Source organism: Egretta garzetta, unplaced genomic scaffold (genome assembly GCF_000687185.1).
Source record: "Egretta garzetta isolate BGI_Z169 unplaced genomic scaffold, ASM68718v1 scaffold158, whole genome shotgun sequence".
Taxonomy (NCBI): domain Eukaryota; kingdom Metazoa; phylum Chordata; class Aves; order Pelecaniformes; family Ardeidae; genus Egretta; species Egretta garzetta.
Genome location: NW_009260430.1, coordinates 3,015,841 through 3,034,396, shown reverse-complemented (window position 1 = coordinate 3,034,396; position 18,556 = coordinate 3,015,841). Strand labels below are relative to the sequence as shown.

The 18,556-nt window shown below is 39.4% G+C and overlaps 1 protein-coding gene across 1 annotated transcript; it reads left to right on the top strand.

The window, feature by feature from the left end:
- The first annotated feature begins 1,442 nt into the window (after window positions 1-1,442).
- Window positions 1,443-16,600, top strand: ZNF831 (zinc finger protein 831). The gene is made up of 6 exons (XM_009643709.2): window positions 1,443-1,517; window positions 5,963-10,232; window positions 11,012-11,154; window positions 12,794-12,957; window positions 13,653-13,804; window positions 15,076-16,600. Exons 2-6 carry the CDS (start codon window positions 5,967-5,969, stop codon window positions 15,910-15,912), a joined length of 5,562 nt encoding a protein of 1,853 aa, XP_009642004.2. The 5' UTR covers window positions 1,443-1,517; window positions 5,963-5,966; the 3' UTR covers window positions 15,913-16,600.
- The last annotated feature ends 1,956 nt before the right edge of the window (window positions 16,601-18,556 follow it).

Sequence of the window (18,556 nt, the reverse complement as noted above, 5' to 3'; positions counted from 1 at the left end):
TAACAGAAACTGGAAGGATTTTAAGGAACAATACTGGGCCCTATTAAGAGCTTTTTTGCCCCCAAATAACTAAATGACAGGCAAGAAAGATAGGAAGAATAAGACCGAAATATTTCTCCACCTCCAAAATTAGATGCCTACTAAAATAGGGTCTGGAAACAAACAAAGCAATCCAAACAACAGGGAAAACTCTCCAAGATCAATAAAGCTGTGTAGAAAGAAAATCCATTGACACCTCCATCATTAGTCTATCATCTGAATGACTAAAAGAAAAAGCTCCCACTAAAGTGGATATTGGACAAACAATCATAATAATAATAATCACCACTATTTAGTTTACAAGATTGTGCTGGTTTTGACTGGAGTAGAGTTAATTTTTTCCATAGTACCTGGTGTGGGGCTGTGTTTTGTGTCTGTGCTGGAAGCAGCATTGATAACTCAGGGATGGGTTGGGGCCTGCTGAGCAGGGCTTACACAGAGCCAAGGCCTTTGCTGCTCCTCACCCCACCCCACCAGCGAGTGGCTGGGGGGGCACAAGGAGCTGGGAGGGGACACAGCCGGGACAGCTGACCCCACCTGACCCCAGGGGTATCCCACACCGTATGACGTTATGCTCAGCTGGGGGAAGAAGGGGGGGATGTTGGGAGCGATGGCGTTTGTCTTCCCAAGTCACCGTTAGGCAAGATGGATCCCTGATGTCCTGGGGATGGCTGAGCACCCGCCTGCCCATGGGAAGCAGGGAATGAATTCCTTGTTTTGCTTTGCTTGCGTGTGTGGCTTTTCCTTTCCCTATTGAACTGTCTTACCCACGAGTTTTCTCACTTTTACTCTTCTGATCCCCTCCCCCTCCCCACCAGGGGGGAGCGAGCGAGCGGCTGTGTGGGGCTCAGTTGCCGGCTGGGGTTAAACCACAACAAAGACACAGGCTGCAGCTATGGGTCAAGTCACCATCCCTGGAGGTATTTAAAAGATGGGTAGATGAGGTTTAGTGGTGGGGTGGCAGTGTTAGGTTAACGGTTGGACTTGATGATCTTAAAGGTCTTTTCTAACCTAAACAATTTTATGATTCTATGATTCTATGTACCAAGTCTCTCCACCATTCTTTCCTTTTCCAACACATTTTAAGAGAGATCTTTACTGTAAAGTTATAAGCAAATTACCTTTACAGGTATAAAGAAAAAAATTCTACCGTTGTGTCAGTGTATTTCACTGAATGACACAACTGAAAGCAGTGTACAAAGTGCCTACATTTTGAGGACAGCTGATTTTGTTTATAGGTTCCTACGTGAGTAATGATATAGGATACAAAGAGATTGAAATGCTGCTTCATTTTCTTCTGTTTCATCTCTTCCTGTTTTCTGAAGGTTGTTACTGTGACACCAATGTAAAAAAAAAAAAGAAAAAACCAACTTCCTACTTCTAATCTGCTTCAAGTCTTTGTCCTCGTTTCTTTCGGCTTGCATCAAGTATTGACAGAAATGAGACTTCTTTTGCTGAAATGCCTGGCTCAATAAAAGGTACGTAAGCTAAAATTATTTACAGACTAAAGAGGATTCCACTTCTGTATGCTCTCTGGTATTATATTTAAGATATGGATCACCAAAAGCTTTTAGAAAAGGCAAAGACTTGTAGTCTAATATAGTATGTAGATGCATGTTCAGAATGTTGAGAAGCTGCTTCTCTGTGGTTACAAAAATAAACTCTCATGTCTACAGATTATATCTGTAGACCAAGCCAGGGGATTGATCACTGCATCTGCTTAAAGACTGTGATGCTCCTCTCAATGCGTTGTAAAAAAATTATATGTAAGTGCAGGAAATAAGTAGTTACATGTTTATTTAATGATTTTATTAACAATGATGGGCAGTTGACAGTGCATTTACATGTGCCATGCAGAAGACAAAAATCTTCTGGTTCTGTAAGCCAAGATTACAATGCTGATAAAACAAAGCAAATTTTATAAAATGTATTGGGAATTAAGGAAAAAATTATTTAGAAAACAGGAAGACATTGGATTTAAAATTAGTCTTTTATACCACCCCCCCTCATTGGAATACTTTATACTATTCTTACATACCAAATAAGACAGTTTCTGCTACACTGATTTGTCATCTGAAACTACTCCACTTTTTGACCTTTCTGTGTTCCACAGACCTACCTATGTGTGTACCTGAAGGTATAATTCAAACTAGGAACAAAATACTTGTATTTAAATGGAAGTTTATTGACCAGTTTTAATAGCTTAAGAAACTAATTTAGAAAATTTTGGACAGGCCAAATCCTGCTTTTAGCTTTGTTTATTGGAAATTTTTCCTTATCTAATTAGGATCAAGTTTTTACACTACTAGGTCGATGTTACAAGTTACAGATTGAGCTCAGAACATCAGGAAGATGTTCAGTAACAGAGCCTGCAGGATAATCAACACAGGAAGTTTTTCTACTTTAGGCAAGGACTACCCAGAATTAGCCTTGGGGTAGAACTAGTTTGAGATAAGCTATTTTTGTCAATGTACAAAGAAATATAGCTGGGGTTTTTTTGTATATAAAAGACAGATGTGAAAAGTATGATCATATTCGCCACAGTAGAATACAAGCCACAGAAGTTTCGCTTAGGAAGAAAGTATCTTTTGTTTGCTGTGAAAAGCAGCAAACTACCACAGGTGGTAGAAATGTATTCTTAAACTCTTAAAAGCAATGAGATTGTGGATCACCATTTAGTTCCGTTGTTTAGCATTAGTTAAAACCTTCCTTTCAATTTTCTGTAATCATTTAAGTATTTTCTTTGTGGAACATTACAGAGCACTGAAATGATTCTCAGAATTCCACTGTATTTTGGGCCCCAGAAATTTAACAGAATAAGCGAGATTACACAGAGACTCTGGTACTTTGGAACTATAGGCTTCATATGAAAAACATCTGTCTACTGCAAGCCCTGCTAACTTACAGGCTGGCCTTGGAGGGCCCATCAGCTACGCAGGTGCACAAGGATATTCAAAGAGAGAACACAGTTTGTGATGCTGGAGCAAGCTTATCAGAGTGGGAATGTAAATTCTGCATTTCCACCTTCTCTCCAGGAGAAGGTGGGGAGTGCAGATACCCTGGCTTGTTTCATCTGATGTGGTACTTGTTAGATGTTCTAGCTACATGGTATTCAGACTTCACTTTTCTTCTTTGAGTCTTAACTCTGCAGCATATTGTTTTCCCCTCAGCTTTTCTTTATTTTCACATCCTTGGAAAAACTACTGCATGCTTAGTTTCTGAGTACCCTTGGCTCATGTCTTATCACTTGCTGCTGTTTTTATTGTATGCTGTGTTTAAATTGCTATAAATAAAGGTGACTGTATAGCTTAAGAAACATCTTAAATGGACTTGAAATGTCGGTAACCTCACTTTGCAAATTAGAGAAATCCACTTTTATCCCATAGTGTTAACCACACTGCAGAATATGGATGATAACTTGGTTCCTTTAACAGGCCATATTCTTTTAACATTCTTTTATCATTACAGTCAATACTGATATTATAAAGCCACTTAAGTGATTGTTCCATGTAGACATCTCTGAAGTGGACAAGAGGAGTCCATGCTTGATAACAGAGTTTGATTTGTAAAATCTGTGAGAAAGGAGAAAAGGCAAAATCTAACACGTTGCTGTGCACAGATCAGTTCATTTTACAGGTTGTTCTCGGGTTTTTATTACACTAAAAGCTTTGGGTGAAGAGGAAGAGTCCCAGCAGGCACCTATACCTTTCCCACAAGTGCTCTAACCCCGTGCCCACTGCTTCTCGGTTACAGTGGCCCATCAGCCGTTTTGTAGATGCACGTAATGCACGCGGAGAAGCTAACGGCCTTGCTCGTGACTAGAAGGAAAGTCAGAGAACACATCCCAGGGACCGCATTGCTGGTTTTTTCCTCTACTTTTCCAATTCTTGCAATAAGCAAAGCAGATCAGAGAGAATCTGGAAGAAGCCTTGGCTGTGAAATGTAAGTTGCCAGCCAGCAAGAGAACTTCCAGAAGTGGTGCAGAGGGAGGAGCGCAGAGGAAAAGGTACCGGGTTCTCGGTACGTTAGTTGTCTGTTGCTCAAGGGGACAAATGCACTGTGAGCTACACCTGGGTATGAAATAATCAGTGGGATTAAAGGCAATATCCTAATATGCAAAACCTTTTCCTTTGCAGAAGACTGATAACCCAGAGGGTGGCTTATCTCTCAGTTTCGACGGTGCATACGTTTAATATGAAAACTCCCTGAATTCCTACTCTATTTATTGAGATGCTAGTTACATTTATTACTGAGCACATAACTTGTTGACCTTAATCTGCTCCATTTGATCATTAATAGAAAGTTATTTTCCCATTTTTTCACGTGACATGAGACGTTATAATTTTCATTTGTGAAGTAACAGAATTTCTTTTGGATCTCCATCCAGCTTTATAGCAACTTACCAGTTTTATTAACTGCTCTAATAGTAACTGAGGAATACTCAAACCCAATTACATTGCGTTGCCATTTCTACTTTATGTGAATTATTTGCAAATTTCTCAGTAACTACATGCAACAGAGATTTTGCTTTAAATAACAGTAACATAGTGTGTGTGTGTCACGTGGAACCAGTCCAAATTTCAAACAACATTTCTGAGTAATGTTTTTTACCGATTCCCTATTAAAATGATCAAAGGAAGGTACAGGAACACCACTACAGATTATGCAGTAAGGCAACAAATTGCAGATTTCACATTTAGCCACTGATTATGTTATTTCAAATGGGGTTTTTATGACTGTTTGCACAAGAACAGCCAATTATTCCTAAGAGCCAAGGGATACAGAGCTGTGAGTATAGCTGAATAAGAATTTGAATAAAAATTCTAGATCACCTTCTAATTTTCACCCAAACTATAATTACAAGAGGTTATGCTGAGGTCTCTATCAGTTCTTCCAAAAATGATTTTCAACCAGCTTATTTTGATAGTTTCTTAGTTTCTTTCTAAGAAAGAAAAAAGACAAGGTAAACTTTTTGTTAAAATAAGAAGTAGCCTGGACTAGCACCAACCCTGAATGTATTTGGACAGCTTTTGTAAGACTAGGTTCACTTTTTCCAAAAAACTGTGTCTACAAAATGTTTTCATCTGGCATTGAAAGCATCTAAAAATAAGCGGTATACCATAATATCGCCTGTAATTAGACAAAATTAATTTGGGCTACACAAAAGACAGCTTTAATTTATCCCACTGTTTTCCTATGATACCATCTTTTCCACTTTGTACATATTTATGTAACTCTCGCTTGGACAACAGGACATCGGTTTAGTTTTGTTCATATATTTTCATTTTGCATCACGTGTTGCAAAGTGTATAGCCTTAGCTCGCTTAAACTGGGTGAGCCCAGATAATATGCAGCCATGTTTAATGTCCTGCATTTGGAACAGGTTGCCCAAAGAAGCTGTGCAGTTTTTAGCCTCTGAAGTTTTCAAAGCCAGCCTGGCTAACACCCTGAGCGACCCCATCTGACCGCAGTGCTAACCCTGCTTTGAGCAGGTGGTGGGACTAGAGACCTCCTGAGGTCTGTTCTGTGTTTCTATATTAACATGTATTAACATAAATTCTTAAATTAAAAAAAAAAACAACAACCACATGGTACAAATATGTAATGGGAATATGGTTCCAGAAAATGAAAGTAGTATTATTTCTGGGGTGCTGAGAGCCTCCATTTGCAAATCTGATACTCAGATATTTTGGGTACTCATTGTAAGTTTTAAATGCAATGTTCCATGTTCTTTACACTGGACCAAACTTTAATTCCTAGCTAAGAAACAAAAGAAATGAAAGATGAATCAACTGGAAAATGTATAATGCCTGTATATAAGATCTGTGATGTTCTTAATTGCTAACTTTCCCAGTCCAGCAATTGAAAGTGTTTATTTTGATCCCTGAAGATTCCTACTTGTTTTGTCTCCCCTCCCTTGCAGATACATGAGCGTGTGGCAGATAACCTTTGAAATGGAGGCACAGAAGCAGCCTGGGTTTACCGTTGCAGTAGCAGATCGGCCGGTTCCAACCTCTTCTCGTCAGCCTGCACAGGGTTCTCCAGATCTCAGCCAAGGCAGTGTGATTCCTCAGCAGGAGCAAGCACTGCCTCAGCCTGTGTATCTAAAAGCCCTCACCATACCCCTGTATCAGCCCATCCAGGCAGGATGCTTTCAGCCAAACAGTCAGTTAGTGACTGGCAGGAGCTGTGTCAGTCTAGACAGCAGTAACATACCTCTAATCCTGAATCCACTCGTTCCTTCAGAAGGCACGGATCAGCCTCAGTCAGTTTTTCAGAAACAACTTGGGCAAACTCTAACATTGAACATAGTGAGCACTTTACCAGTTTTATCGTCACCAAATTCTTGTGTAAACGCATCTATTGGAAGCCCAGGAAAATCAAAAAAAGCTGGGAAATATATCTGCAAACACTGTGGACGAGATTGTTTGAAGCCAAGTGTCCTTGAGAAACATATTCGCTCTCACACAGGAGAGAGGCCCTTTCCTTGCACCACTTGTGGTATTGCATTTAAAACTCAAAGCAATTTGTATAAACACCGAAGAACTCAAACACATGTCAACAACACCAGACTGCCCTCGGACTCTGACAATGGTGGCACGTTGGAGCAAAATGAGAAATCAACAGAGAGCATCACGTCACATCAAGGCAGCAAACTACTCAGTTCCACCTGCGAAGACAAGGGGATACAGATGAAACAAATGGGTTCAGCGACCAGTGCTGTACCAGACACTAAGAAACTTCTTAATGACCTTCCTCTGCCAGCGACAAGCAATTCATCACTTGCTTTGGAAAATCAAGAACCAACGGATCAGTCCTTGAATTCAAAGGCTACTCAGGGGGTTCCTGAAAGAGAACCTCAAAGTTTATCATCACCAGGAGCTTTGCCAAACGGTCAGTGCCAGAGAAAGAAGATACAGGAGCAAAGAACTCCAACTGCCAATAAGCACATTCAGTTGCAAAGGCAGCAAGCAACCTCTTCAGAAAAACAGTGGGATTACAAGCCATTTGACTGCAAGCTAAAGAAGTGTGAGAGCACTGACTCAGGGTATCTGTCACGCTCTGATAGCACAGAACAACAGATGCCATCATCCAGCCCATTGCATAGTCTCTATGAACACAGCACAGAACTGGAAAATGAAACTGCCTTCAGCAGCTTAAGGTGTGCCTCCGGAAGCAGTGCAAAGCAAGATGCAGCTGAGAAAGCTACAGCCTTGATGTTAGAGAAAAAGAGGCTGGAAGAACACATTTCAAAACTAATTTCTCATAACAAGAGTGTGGTGGATGATACCCAGTTAGACAACGTTAGGCCCAGAAAAACTGTCCTTTCTAAACAGGGAAGCATCGATCTGCCAATGCCTTATACGTACAAAGACTCTTTCCATTTTGACATCAGGACTTGTGATGTAAATAGGAAAAAGAATCTTTCCCTTTGCTCAGCAAAATCTACCTTTGCACCCCTAGAAAAATGCAAGCCAATGTTTTTTCATTCAGTCCCCACCCAGTTCTCCACAACGATAGACGCTGTGCCCGTGACGCGAAGCAACTCTTTGCCGTTTGTGGAGGGCGCAAGAATGGTACATGACAAAGCAGGTTGCTCAAAACCACTTTCTCTTACTAAGCAGTCTGTAAATACAGGCACTGCTAGTTTGCTGCCTAGCAACAATCTTGCTGCAAATTCAGTGGATTTCCCTAACAGCCATCCCCGAGCTCTTGTCAGACAAACAGCAGTGGATGACTTGCCCCTAAGTACTGTGGTTGATCATCCTCCTCTATCGGAGGAGTTGCAAGGGAGTAAAAAGCTTGGGGCTGGACAAGTAATCAGTGCTAAAAATAAGAAACACAATCAAAGGAAATTAAAAATGTTCTCTCAAGAAAAATGGCAAATGTATGGAGATGAAACATTTAAGAAAATCTACCAAAAGATGAAAAACAGCCAAAATGCCAAGAAAATTAAACAGAGGGAGAATAAGATTACAGATGCTACAAGCTTCACTCCTGATTCAAGGGAATCAGTCGGCAGTACTGAAATTACTGAGGAAAGAGAGGGCAGGAGCTCTGCAAGTGACAGTCGCTCCTCCCTTGTGACAACAGGTTTAAACAGTGGTAAATCAGAAACCTGTACTAATGGTATTCCTGTTCCACCGAATGTGTCGTCCGAGGAAACTGCAGGCAGTGTGACTTGCGTAATGGAGACGTCGTGTTCAGTAAATGCTAGTGCACATACTGTAGTGAGCAAAACCTCCCAAGACCTCAGTGGTGGTGACACAGATAAATACACAGGCGGCAACAGCATGTTGCTGGCTCCAAGCAGTTGTGAGCTCAGGCTTCAAAATGCTCAGCATCAGCTGAATGCCACCAGAAGGAATGATGACTGCTTGCCGGTACAGAGTAGCAAATGGGAAAAACCAAGCCCTGGGAAAGAATCCAGTACATTTGAATCAGATTGTAAAAGCACTTCAAACAACTATGGAAGCCATAGCAGGAATAAGGAAGCCAGCCAGCATGCCCCAACACTCCCATGGGATCATTGCAACAAGAACAGAGAAGCCACAGGGAAATCCCAGAATTTACCATCAGAAAGAAAAAAGCTGAAATTTGAAGCGGAGAAGACACAAAACATTCTTTCAAAGTCCTGCCCTAGTCCCAGTAGTGAAAACAATGCGGTAAATGAAGCAGAGAGAGCCTACTGCACTAGTACTCGATGTCTTTCCACCACACCGGTGAAATTCTCCAGTAAAGCAGAAGAGAAAAAATTGAGCACAGGAATTAATGAATCCACTGGCAGTACTGAGAATGTGGAGTATACGAAAACAATCAAAGTCCCCACAAAAGTTCTTACTTGTAGTGATGTTAACCTTCCTTCACATTCAGCAGGTATCTCAAAAGCTTCATGTGTAGGATTCTTAGGGCCTGAATTAAGGGGAAGTGATTGCAATTCTTTTGCAACAGACGAAGATGTCAAAACATGTCTTGTGAAAACAGGAACAAAAGTACCACTTTTCAGTGACAATGCTGTTGATGTGTCTTCTAAAATTCATCCTCTGCAATCTGATCACTTAACTCCCGTCCCACAACAAAATGCCTTTTGTCCAAAATACATCCTTAAATTGCCACAAGACAAGAGAGCCTCAGATTTGTCACTTTTGCTGAGATCAGAACAGATTACACCTTGCACATCTGGGACAGACACTGTAATCACCCCCCCCTGCTCTTCCAACAGCGGATCACACAGTTTCCTCTCTAATGATCTGGTTTGGTCCCCTTTAAAATTTGAAGTGAGACAAAAGGCCAGCAAAGGAGAGCTACGACGGAACGTACATGCAAACTGGAAAACTCCGGTATTTTGTTCACCACTCAATTCAGAAACAACAAATATCTTAACTACAGCAGATAACGCCTTTTACGACCAGAACTTCAGGCAGCAGGATATTACAAGACATGCTTGGAACAACAAACAGAACAAAAATAAATTAAATTATCAACGTCAAACAGAAGAGAAGTGGATGAGCATAGCTACTTCCTCTACACAGACTCCGAAGAAGAAAACATGCTTCACTTCTCTGTATACAAGTGGTTTTTTCATATCAGCTGACATCAAAGAAGAGAGGAAGGTTTTACATCACCTGTGCTCAGGAAGTGACTCTTTGATAATGACATCGGCTTCTAGCAAGGGTGCAGAGCCAACAGTCACGGGATGGGACAGAGCTGGAAGTCCATGCATCCTTAAAGACATTTCTCCGACACTGCAGGACACGCAGCATTCTCACAGCTCAACAGACAACCCCTCTTATTTCTGCCATTCTTTTGGCACTTTTTGTTGCCACGCTCTCACCACTCACTGTAAAGAATTCCCAGCCCTACCCCACAATAATCTGACTTGCTACCCTGGAAGTTCAACGGTGTCAAGCATCAAGAGCACCTTCCCATCACTAAATGCTGAACCTCGATTAACTTGGTGTTGTTTAACAAGAAGCCTTCCTCTGCCTGCTGAGCAGAAGGGGAATGCGGACTCTGCTTATTCCTCCATGCATACCTGTGACAAGGAATCTAGCAATGAACACGCACTGTCAAAATATGACATTTCTATTTTCAAAATGAAAAATATTAGCAAGACTGTGGCATATGGCTTAGCAAACAGGAGTTTAAAAACATTCGTTTCATCCTTTTCTAAAGGATCGCAGATGCCAGAGGTAATATTAGTAATCCTATTTCCATCCTCAAGAGGGTGTAATTGGCTGACCTTCCCCTCCTCCCCGTTAGAAAAATAAAAGAATTATCAAAAGTGTATTTACGGACATTTACAGGCATTTGTTGAAACAGAATTTAAGTTTCTTTCACTTGGGAATTTCAGTAGGAATGCTGCCTAGTGAGAAGAGTGTATTTCTATTTCTTGATCTTTCCCCTTATGAATATATTTTATATTCTTCTGTAACAGCACATGTATTTCACTGCTTTCATTTTAAATGAATATTTGAATTAAAGTAGGACTTAAGTAGACCATTAATGCCAAGACTTTATTACACTTGGAGATACTTGGAGTCAAAGACAGACTGTGTACAAGATCTCTCATCATACAGATACCCTGAAATGTCAACAAAACCAAATTTACACCCTGTAAAGTGTTTAAGGCTTGAAAGCTTTTGGTTTTTAGGTAAGTGAAGATAGACTAGTCGATCTGTACAGATCCTAGAACAGCTCTGTAAGACTAAGCTTACTTTTTATATAGGAAGAATACAAAAGAACATACACATACACATGTGAAAGAAGATCCACAAAAGCAGTGAGTTGTTTTAGTTTGTTTTATCAAAGTAGATAGACCATGTGATGAGAAAAAAACTAACACACAAATTCTCGGAAAAGTTCAGAGTTGTGCTCTTTAACTACTATGCTATTCAGAGCTATTTGAAAAGAGCCCAGATTTCCAATCTCTCAGCTAATGCAATTCTTTTTATTCCAATATTCTCAACAGTTAAGCTCAGCAGGTCCTGGTGGTGCTTTCAAAAATATTTCAGAGCAAAAGAAGAAATCTGTAGTTTGCAAAAAGGAAAAACTCTCAACAAATAAACTCAAGAGGAGCCACAAACAGAAAAAGATTAAAGTCACCCCAAAATGGTAAGGAATATGGTTTTCAGCTCCCCTAGATACAGACATAATTTTGCTAAAATAGGTGTAAAAAGTCCATGGAAAATACAAAGTCATCCCCCAAATTCAACCTTGTCAAAATTGGGGGGAAAAATAAATCTCTTTTTCAGAAAAAGATCAGTATGTTGTTTACTATCAGGAGCAGACTTTTCTAAGCAAAAGAGACATATACCTGAGAAAGATGATGGCTGGTCAGTTGACTCTCACCATGCTTTAGAAATGATTCTTATCTGTCAAAATTGTCAGCGTTTACTTTTGTTTAAAGGGAACCAAAATACTTCGTTTTTAATCCTGTTCCAGCTAAAAGCAGTGTGTGAGACCATCCGTCCTCAGAAGAACGATATCCCCAACTCGTATTCACAAGAGAATGCGGAAAAATATTAAGTTCTAATACAAACTAACAAAACCATCTGTAGTTTAAAGGATCATTCAGTTTAAATAAAAAGCAGGAAGAATTTGAATATAAAACCATCAAAGGCAACAGTGTCTCAATCAGCACAGTTTCTCTGCATTTAATGGGAGCTCATATCAGTGTAAGATTTAGCTGCTAATCTTTTAGGAGTGTGAGGTAGCAGAGTGGCTGATGAATTGCTTCAATAAGAAGCACATATTGTGTGCATATATCCCTCTTGTTTTATTTCATGACCAAAATCAGACAGAGTGACTCCCCTGTGGGCCAAATCAGTGTCAGTAACTTCATTGCTGTGTCCCGTCTGGCAAACAGCACTGCAATTTTGAAGGATTGTAAGAACAAAAATAGAAGACTCAGGTGTATATTATCCAGTCTAGTGACATTCTTCTAGGCCTTTTTTTCTGGTGAAGTTTCTGGGTGGGTTTTGTTTTGTTTTGTTTTGTTCTGCTTTGGTTTTTTTCCTGCTGGTCTCAGAATTTATTTATTTGGCTACATTAAGTAAGTACAGGGACTCAATTCAGTGCAGGCTCAGGTCATACGTATTAGTAGCTAACTGGCCAAACTATTAATCATTAAATGTAATACATTTTCCTAATACACCAAACACCTGAAAAAGCACATCCTTTTAGTTTACTTACTATTCTGTATATAGTGACTGATTCTATCAACATAGGAATGGGACCTTCCAATGTAATTGAGTCTCAACCATTAAGAGAAAGATCTAGCTAGAGTAGAAAACAAAGCAGAGTTGGATTATTCAGCATGAGGATTCTATGTAGCTGTAATACTTAGGTTGTTCATTAGTGATGATGAATAGGTAGCACATAAGAAGTGAAATGAAAAGTAAAAAAAAAGCCAAGATCTATGCAGTCTCAGATGATTCCTCTGAGATCCAAGTCTTTCTGAGTTTGTTGTTTTAAAATTCCAGACATAGGAAAAAGGCTCTGTTATTCCTGAATCCTTTTGTCTTAGCAAACTAAGGATTTCCTACTGAGGAAAAATGTAATGAAATAATTGTGGGTCTCTTGCCTAAAATCCTGATTTTTTTTTTTTTTGAGTCGACATAAACAAAAATCTCCTTCACAGTAGTAAATTGCTGTCAGACTTAGATTTACCTGGTGATATGCTATTATTCTACTCCGGTTGCTTTTAAATAGCAGGCATTTGTTTACCCTTTCAATGCTATTGGCAATGCAGGTACAGAGGGAGGCACGTACATGGATATGCTCAGCTGAACCGACTGAGCAAGCGGCACTGTTTTCCAAATAGGACGCTGGATGCTTTCAAAAAGGGCTATTCATCACAACCCTGTAAATTTAATAAGTATAAGAAGTGCCATTCTCCTCAATCAAAGGTACAAGGTAAGTATTTTGAATATTTTTTTTAATGTGTTGAATGTTTATTTTTTAAGAGAATGAATGTTAGCAGTGTCTCTGATAGGCATCTGTTCCACACGGAACTGCAAAACCGCTTTTGTCCTTCAGTATGTTCTGCATGTAAAAATACAAATGTCTCACACATTTTCAGAACTGAATGCATGGTGATTTTCATACACATACTTGCATTTGTGAATTTGACAATTAAGAGGGCATTTTAAAAAGAAATAGCTCAAAATAACCTTCCACTAGAAGCCCAAACAGTTTTAAGATGGATCTTTATCAGTTTCTGAAACAAGATTGTATGTTTGCAGTGTGAAATGAGTTTGGTGTGTTGACTTGTTTTCTGTGTTTCAATGACTGTCCCCCCGATTAATTAGCAGTATTATGCAAATTATGCTTATGCCACAACCATCTTAGAAGCAGGGACAATACCATGTGTTTGTTCATAGCAGATATGAATAGCTACTACGTTGCAGACAGTAATGGCCAATTAAAAAAACCCCAATAACTAAAGATATATAAAAAAGTGAGAAAATGTATCAGGCTTAGAATAAAAATTTACAGAAAATAGTAAAAACGTAGAAGTTAGTTCAGTGATATGATGAGAAATTTAGTAAGTTCTAGCATGTGGAGGAATAAAAATCAAAGTAAAAGTTTCTTCAACCTCTTTCCAATAGAAAATTACCTACACCAGCAAAAAGACACATCTTGTTCCACCTCAGACAAGCCACTTTGCAGAAGGAAAAAAGAAGGAAAGAATAACTCAGGAATATTTTCTCATACTGAAAATCTAAACCATGTTAAAGAAAAAGACAAAATGGATAAAGAAGTAGGTATTATACCTTAATTCATGTATTTTTTTTTTAAAGAAAAAAAGATATTGGTAATTAAAACTTGAATTACATTCAGCTGTTTTAAAGTTCAAGTTGAGACTACTTCGTACCACAGATTATGTTTCAAAAAGTGTTAAAGGTATTTTGGGGGTCCAACTATAATGAAAACTGACCCATGTTAGAATTAGGTTTTTTAAAAGAACAATTAAACTTGCATCAATTAAAAAGGATATTTCTCACGGTTGCTGTCAGAGGATTGATTAGCACTGGTGTCAGAGGTGCCAGTAGGTGTAGCACAGAGGATCCTGAGACAGACACAGTAAGCTTGAAGCTAGAAAAGCGGGGAGGGCAGTAACGGCCACGTAGCGGTGGAAAGAATGCGTATCCAGCATCGCAACTGAATTTCTTTAGCCCTTTGTGGAAGCCAGTGCTGCCGCGCTTTCAATGCTACCAGCAGCTGCGTTAGCTTGAAGGGGTCTTAGACTCACCTGCACGTGCTGCAAACAGCGCGGTGGCATGCAGTGTCAGCACAACTTCTGGGAGTATTCTGTGCTTATCCTAATCCTTATACTTTTCCCTAGACTTCTCCTGGCCACACTTGAAGACAAAAGCTACGGAGCCAGGCTGCTGTTATGTAGCATGAGCACTGGTTCTTCATGTAGCATAAGCAACATCACATTTAGGAACCTAATCCTTAAAATGTGTTTTACTAAGTAATTTTATTTCCTACACATATCTCACCACCTTGGACATTGTAATATTTCTTACAGACTCATCCCAAATCTTTCCCCTTACACTGCACAAACATCGTTGCAATATATGTATTGAAATATCTTAATGAAAAGAACGTCATCCTACACAGTACATAAGGATGCAGCTTGAAATCCCTAACCCCCTAGCATCCATAAATTATTAGCATGATCAGTCACCTAACCAAGAAGAAAAACACCTGAGGAAAAAATACATCCTTTACTACACCTCCCACACACACTGAGAGGAAAAAAAAAAAAGGTTTTCTCATCAAAAGAGGGATGAGTAACTTGGGTCTGCAGTAATGAAAAAAAAAAAAGAGTGCAAATATAATCACAGTTGTATAAATAAAGGTTGACATTATGCTTAATCACTCAGTTGTTATGAGTTATAGCAGAGGTAAACGTTTTCTACTGATATAATCAACTCAGTTATCATTGCACTTTTATAAAAGATGGAATTGCTCTGGATTGAAAATTTTAAATGTAAATTTCTTTTTTCCCCCTAATTTCTACAGGACATTTCTGGGCAAATCAGGGAACACACAAGAACAAACTCATCTCCTCTGGAAATATCTATGACGGCTCATTCCCTTTCATCCACAGTTAATACAGCCATGCAGCAAGTCAGCAGTGATGTGGAAATCCGCTGTTTAGTGACACAACCACTTGTGCTTCAGCGATCAGTCCCGGGGGAGTCACAGCCGAACGCTCAGAGTGACTCAATGGCATCTTCCTGTTGGCCTTGCCCTTCTGGTTTTACAAATACAGGCACAGGTGACCAACCTGACAGCACACACTTGGAGACTACTGGTCCTTTTTCCTCACATCTAGAAGCAAGCCAGGAAAACTTACTAAATGTAGAGTCAGAAAGTCAAAGATTTGGTACATTGGACCCGGTGATCCAGGCCTCAGGACTGGAGAAACCTCCAGTTGAAGAAAACACATATTCACCTCCAAAAGAAAATTCAACTCCCAGTTCCCAGCCTGGCTGTTCACGTTTATTCGGATCAAAAGCAGAGTCTCTTCCTGAGTCAGTCACAAGGGCTAAATTACCCAGTATAGAATACACAGAGCAGGCAAACTTTTCTCCAAAAATCCTTGACCTTCATGGAACTGCAGACAAGAATGGAACCCACCCTCAGTCAAACAGCTATGGAAGGCCACACGAAACAGCTGCTACTACCTTTAAAAAGCCCCCAGTTACTCTCAGGTCCCCCGAGTTCAAGACTTACTCTGCAACACCTTCCAGGACATACAAAAAGAGAGGTTTAGAGATGATGAGGAAGCAAACCAGAGTTGAGTATGATGACACTAGCAGTGATGATGAAGATCGGCTCGTTATAGAAATATAGCAACTAGGCTGCTAACAAGATGCTTGTACAACGGCTCATTACAGAAGGAAATACCACGGATGTTTCATCTGTATTTCTGAAGCACCTTAAAATCAGAAAAGCCATTCCTCTGTGCAATAGGCAGCGTTCTCTTCTGAAGAGTCCTTTCTTTCGAGGACTCAAACTTTTTAAAAAAAGCTTATTTGAAGCAAAGAGGGAGCTGGCATCACACATTTCAATGCAAGTGATAAACCTGTGTTTATGAGGGGTTTCCAGCATTGTTAACATTCTTGCCAGTCTTATATAAATCCCACAAGTGCTAGCTGCCAGGGGTTGCGTTATTAAAAGGCTGCAGTGTATGTATTTCCTACAAACAATACTATAGCAGCTGCGTCCTCAATATATGAGCTAAGATTTCCTGGAAGGGTATGGATGTATTCTCTTCTATATACTCTTGTCTTGTAGTCACTGCCGTCTGTACTGGGAGCGATACACTGGCACTAAGGGGAAGATCTGTTCCCTAGGTATCCATCATATTGGAAGAGTCTGGAAAAATGCTGATCTTTTTCCATGTTGCACAAACGTCAGTGCTTCTTTGTGACAAATGACACAAGCATGCTTTGCTTTGTGTTTCGTGCCTTTTATGCCGAGATCTACTCAAATATTCTTGATTTCTAGTTGGAGAATATGGGTGTTAGCTATTGATATTTCCTTGTGGTAAAATTTCTGACAAGGATTTTCTCATTATATTCATCACATTGTGCTCCAACCAATGTAATCTGGAATGTTTCATTTTTACTGTAATCTGAAGTTTAACTGCAATGAAGCTATTTTATTGAGAGTAAAGAAGCTATGTGGCATAGCTGGCTTTCTTTTTTTAACAAAAAGTTTTGTGCTACAAACCCTAAAATTTACTGGTTTCTATGTGAATAAATAAGTAGCTATTTTAATTTGACCAAGTGTGTTCACTTGCTTGATTAAACTGATAAACATTAAAACCATTCCACTTCTACATTATAGTCAAATTCTATACTTAAAACTTCTACCGTTCTTATACAGTCAATCATACATAGGGGTTTATGGATTAACCCACATTGGATATTTAGAATTGCTTTTACTTTAATCATGCACAGGTAAACTTATATAGATCATACTCACAAAGAAATCTAGTGTACTACATGAGAAATATAAATGTATATATGCAAAAAAATGCCCAAGCAGCTAACAGAGAGAAAACAGGTGCTAAGTCCCATGCAACTCCTGTGTTTTCAGATGTTTTACGAACGTGACAAGACTTGAGGTCGTTCATACAGAGCTTCACCTTTAGCCTCAACTTATGTTCATACATTTATTATTGGGACAGAAAACAAAAATAATGATCAAAATATTACACCAACTCCTAATTCTAAGGTGTAAAAAAAAAGTTAGGAAAAAAATCTGCTCTTTCAGAATGGAGGATGACCCATGAAAGATATTTTTCCCTTTCTAAAAACATAACAATATTACACTAATTACACCAATAACTGATGTCAAAACTGCAGGGAAAAAAAATCTAGGAATATAAGTTTAAAGAATTACTCATTTTTATTCTCCTGCTTTACTTCTCATTGACCAAGTGCTGGGATTTTATAACAACAGTATTACTACTAATCTGCTGGGTTGTGATCAGAATTTGCAGCTCAGACACACAGTGAACTGGTCTGTTCTTTTGCTACACCTTATGGTAGGCTTCTGTAAACCTCAGTTTTATCTCCGCATAGCACACCATGAGAGGATAAGGTGAAGTAACAGCCTCCTGAACTTGGGAAGTTTGGTATTTAGAGCTCAGCAAGCACGGGCATATTGCAGAAGAATGAATGGCATCGGCAATATGTGGGGCACTGCAAATTGCGTATTTTGTTCACTGAGATAGAGTAGCAAAAATACCATTCTGTTTAGAATGACACAGCTGAAAAGAATGATGCAGCTGTAGATTGTTTTTAAGTTAGATTTTTCTCTTTATACTGTTAAATTATTTTATCTTAATAAAAATGAAACATGAAGATCTTAGTACATGCACTAGCATTATAGTCCATCCGTATTAACATCTAATGATTTTCAGTAGCAATTGTGCTAAATATCTTAGTCTACCACAAACCTTAGCAGAAGACCTAACACGTTCCTGAGGAAACTTCTGAGTGAGATTATTAGCAAGAAAAATGTTGATAAAATCACTAATATGACAAGTTTCACTGGGTTTGGTATTACAAGGACAAGAAAGAAAAAACTGTCCTGAAATCTTTCTTGCTCTGCTCAGTATTTGTGCTCCAAGACAAACTACAGAGGTATTTGGGTGAATCCCAGGCAAAGAATTTAAATAGTGTGAGTTCAAAGAAGTACACTGATATAACTCCAATTTGGGAGAAAAAGAGGAAAAGAAGAGGGAAGAGAGGCAGGGGAGATGCCATCAGTATTGCCACAATATTGAACCACTCAAAGTTTTGGAACTTTTTTCTGATGGAATCACTCAAGGTTACAGCTGGTTTCTGAATCTGTAGAAAAAGCAGGAGAAAAAGATAGGCAGTGCCTACAGGGATACACAAGTCATGTCACGGTGCTCCCAGCAATGCTGCCGGCCAAGCTCTATCGAAGGCTGCACGACTGCTGTCATGCAGGTACCTGCATG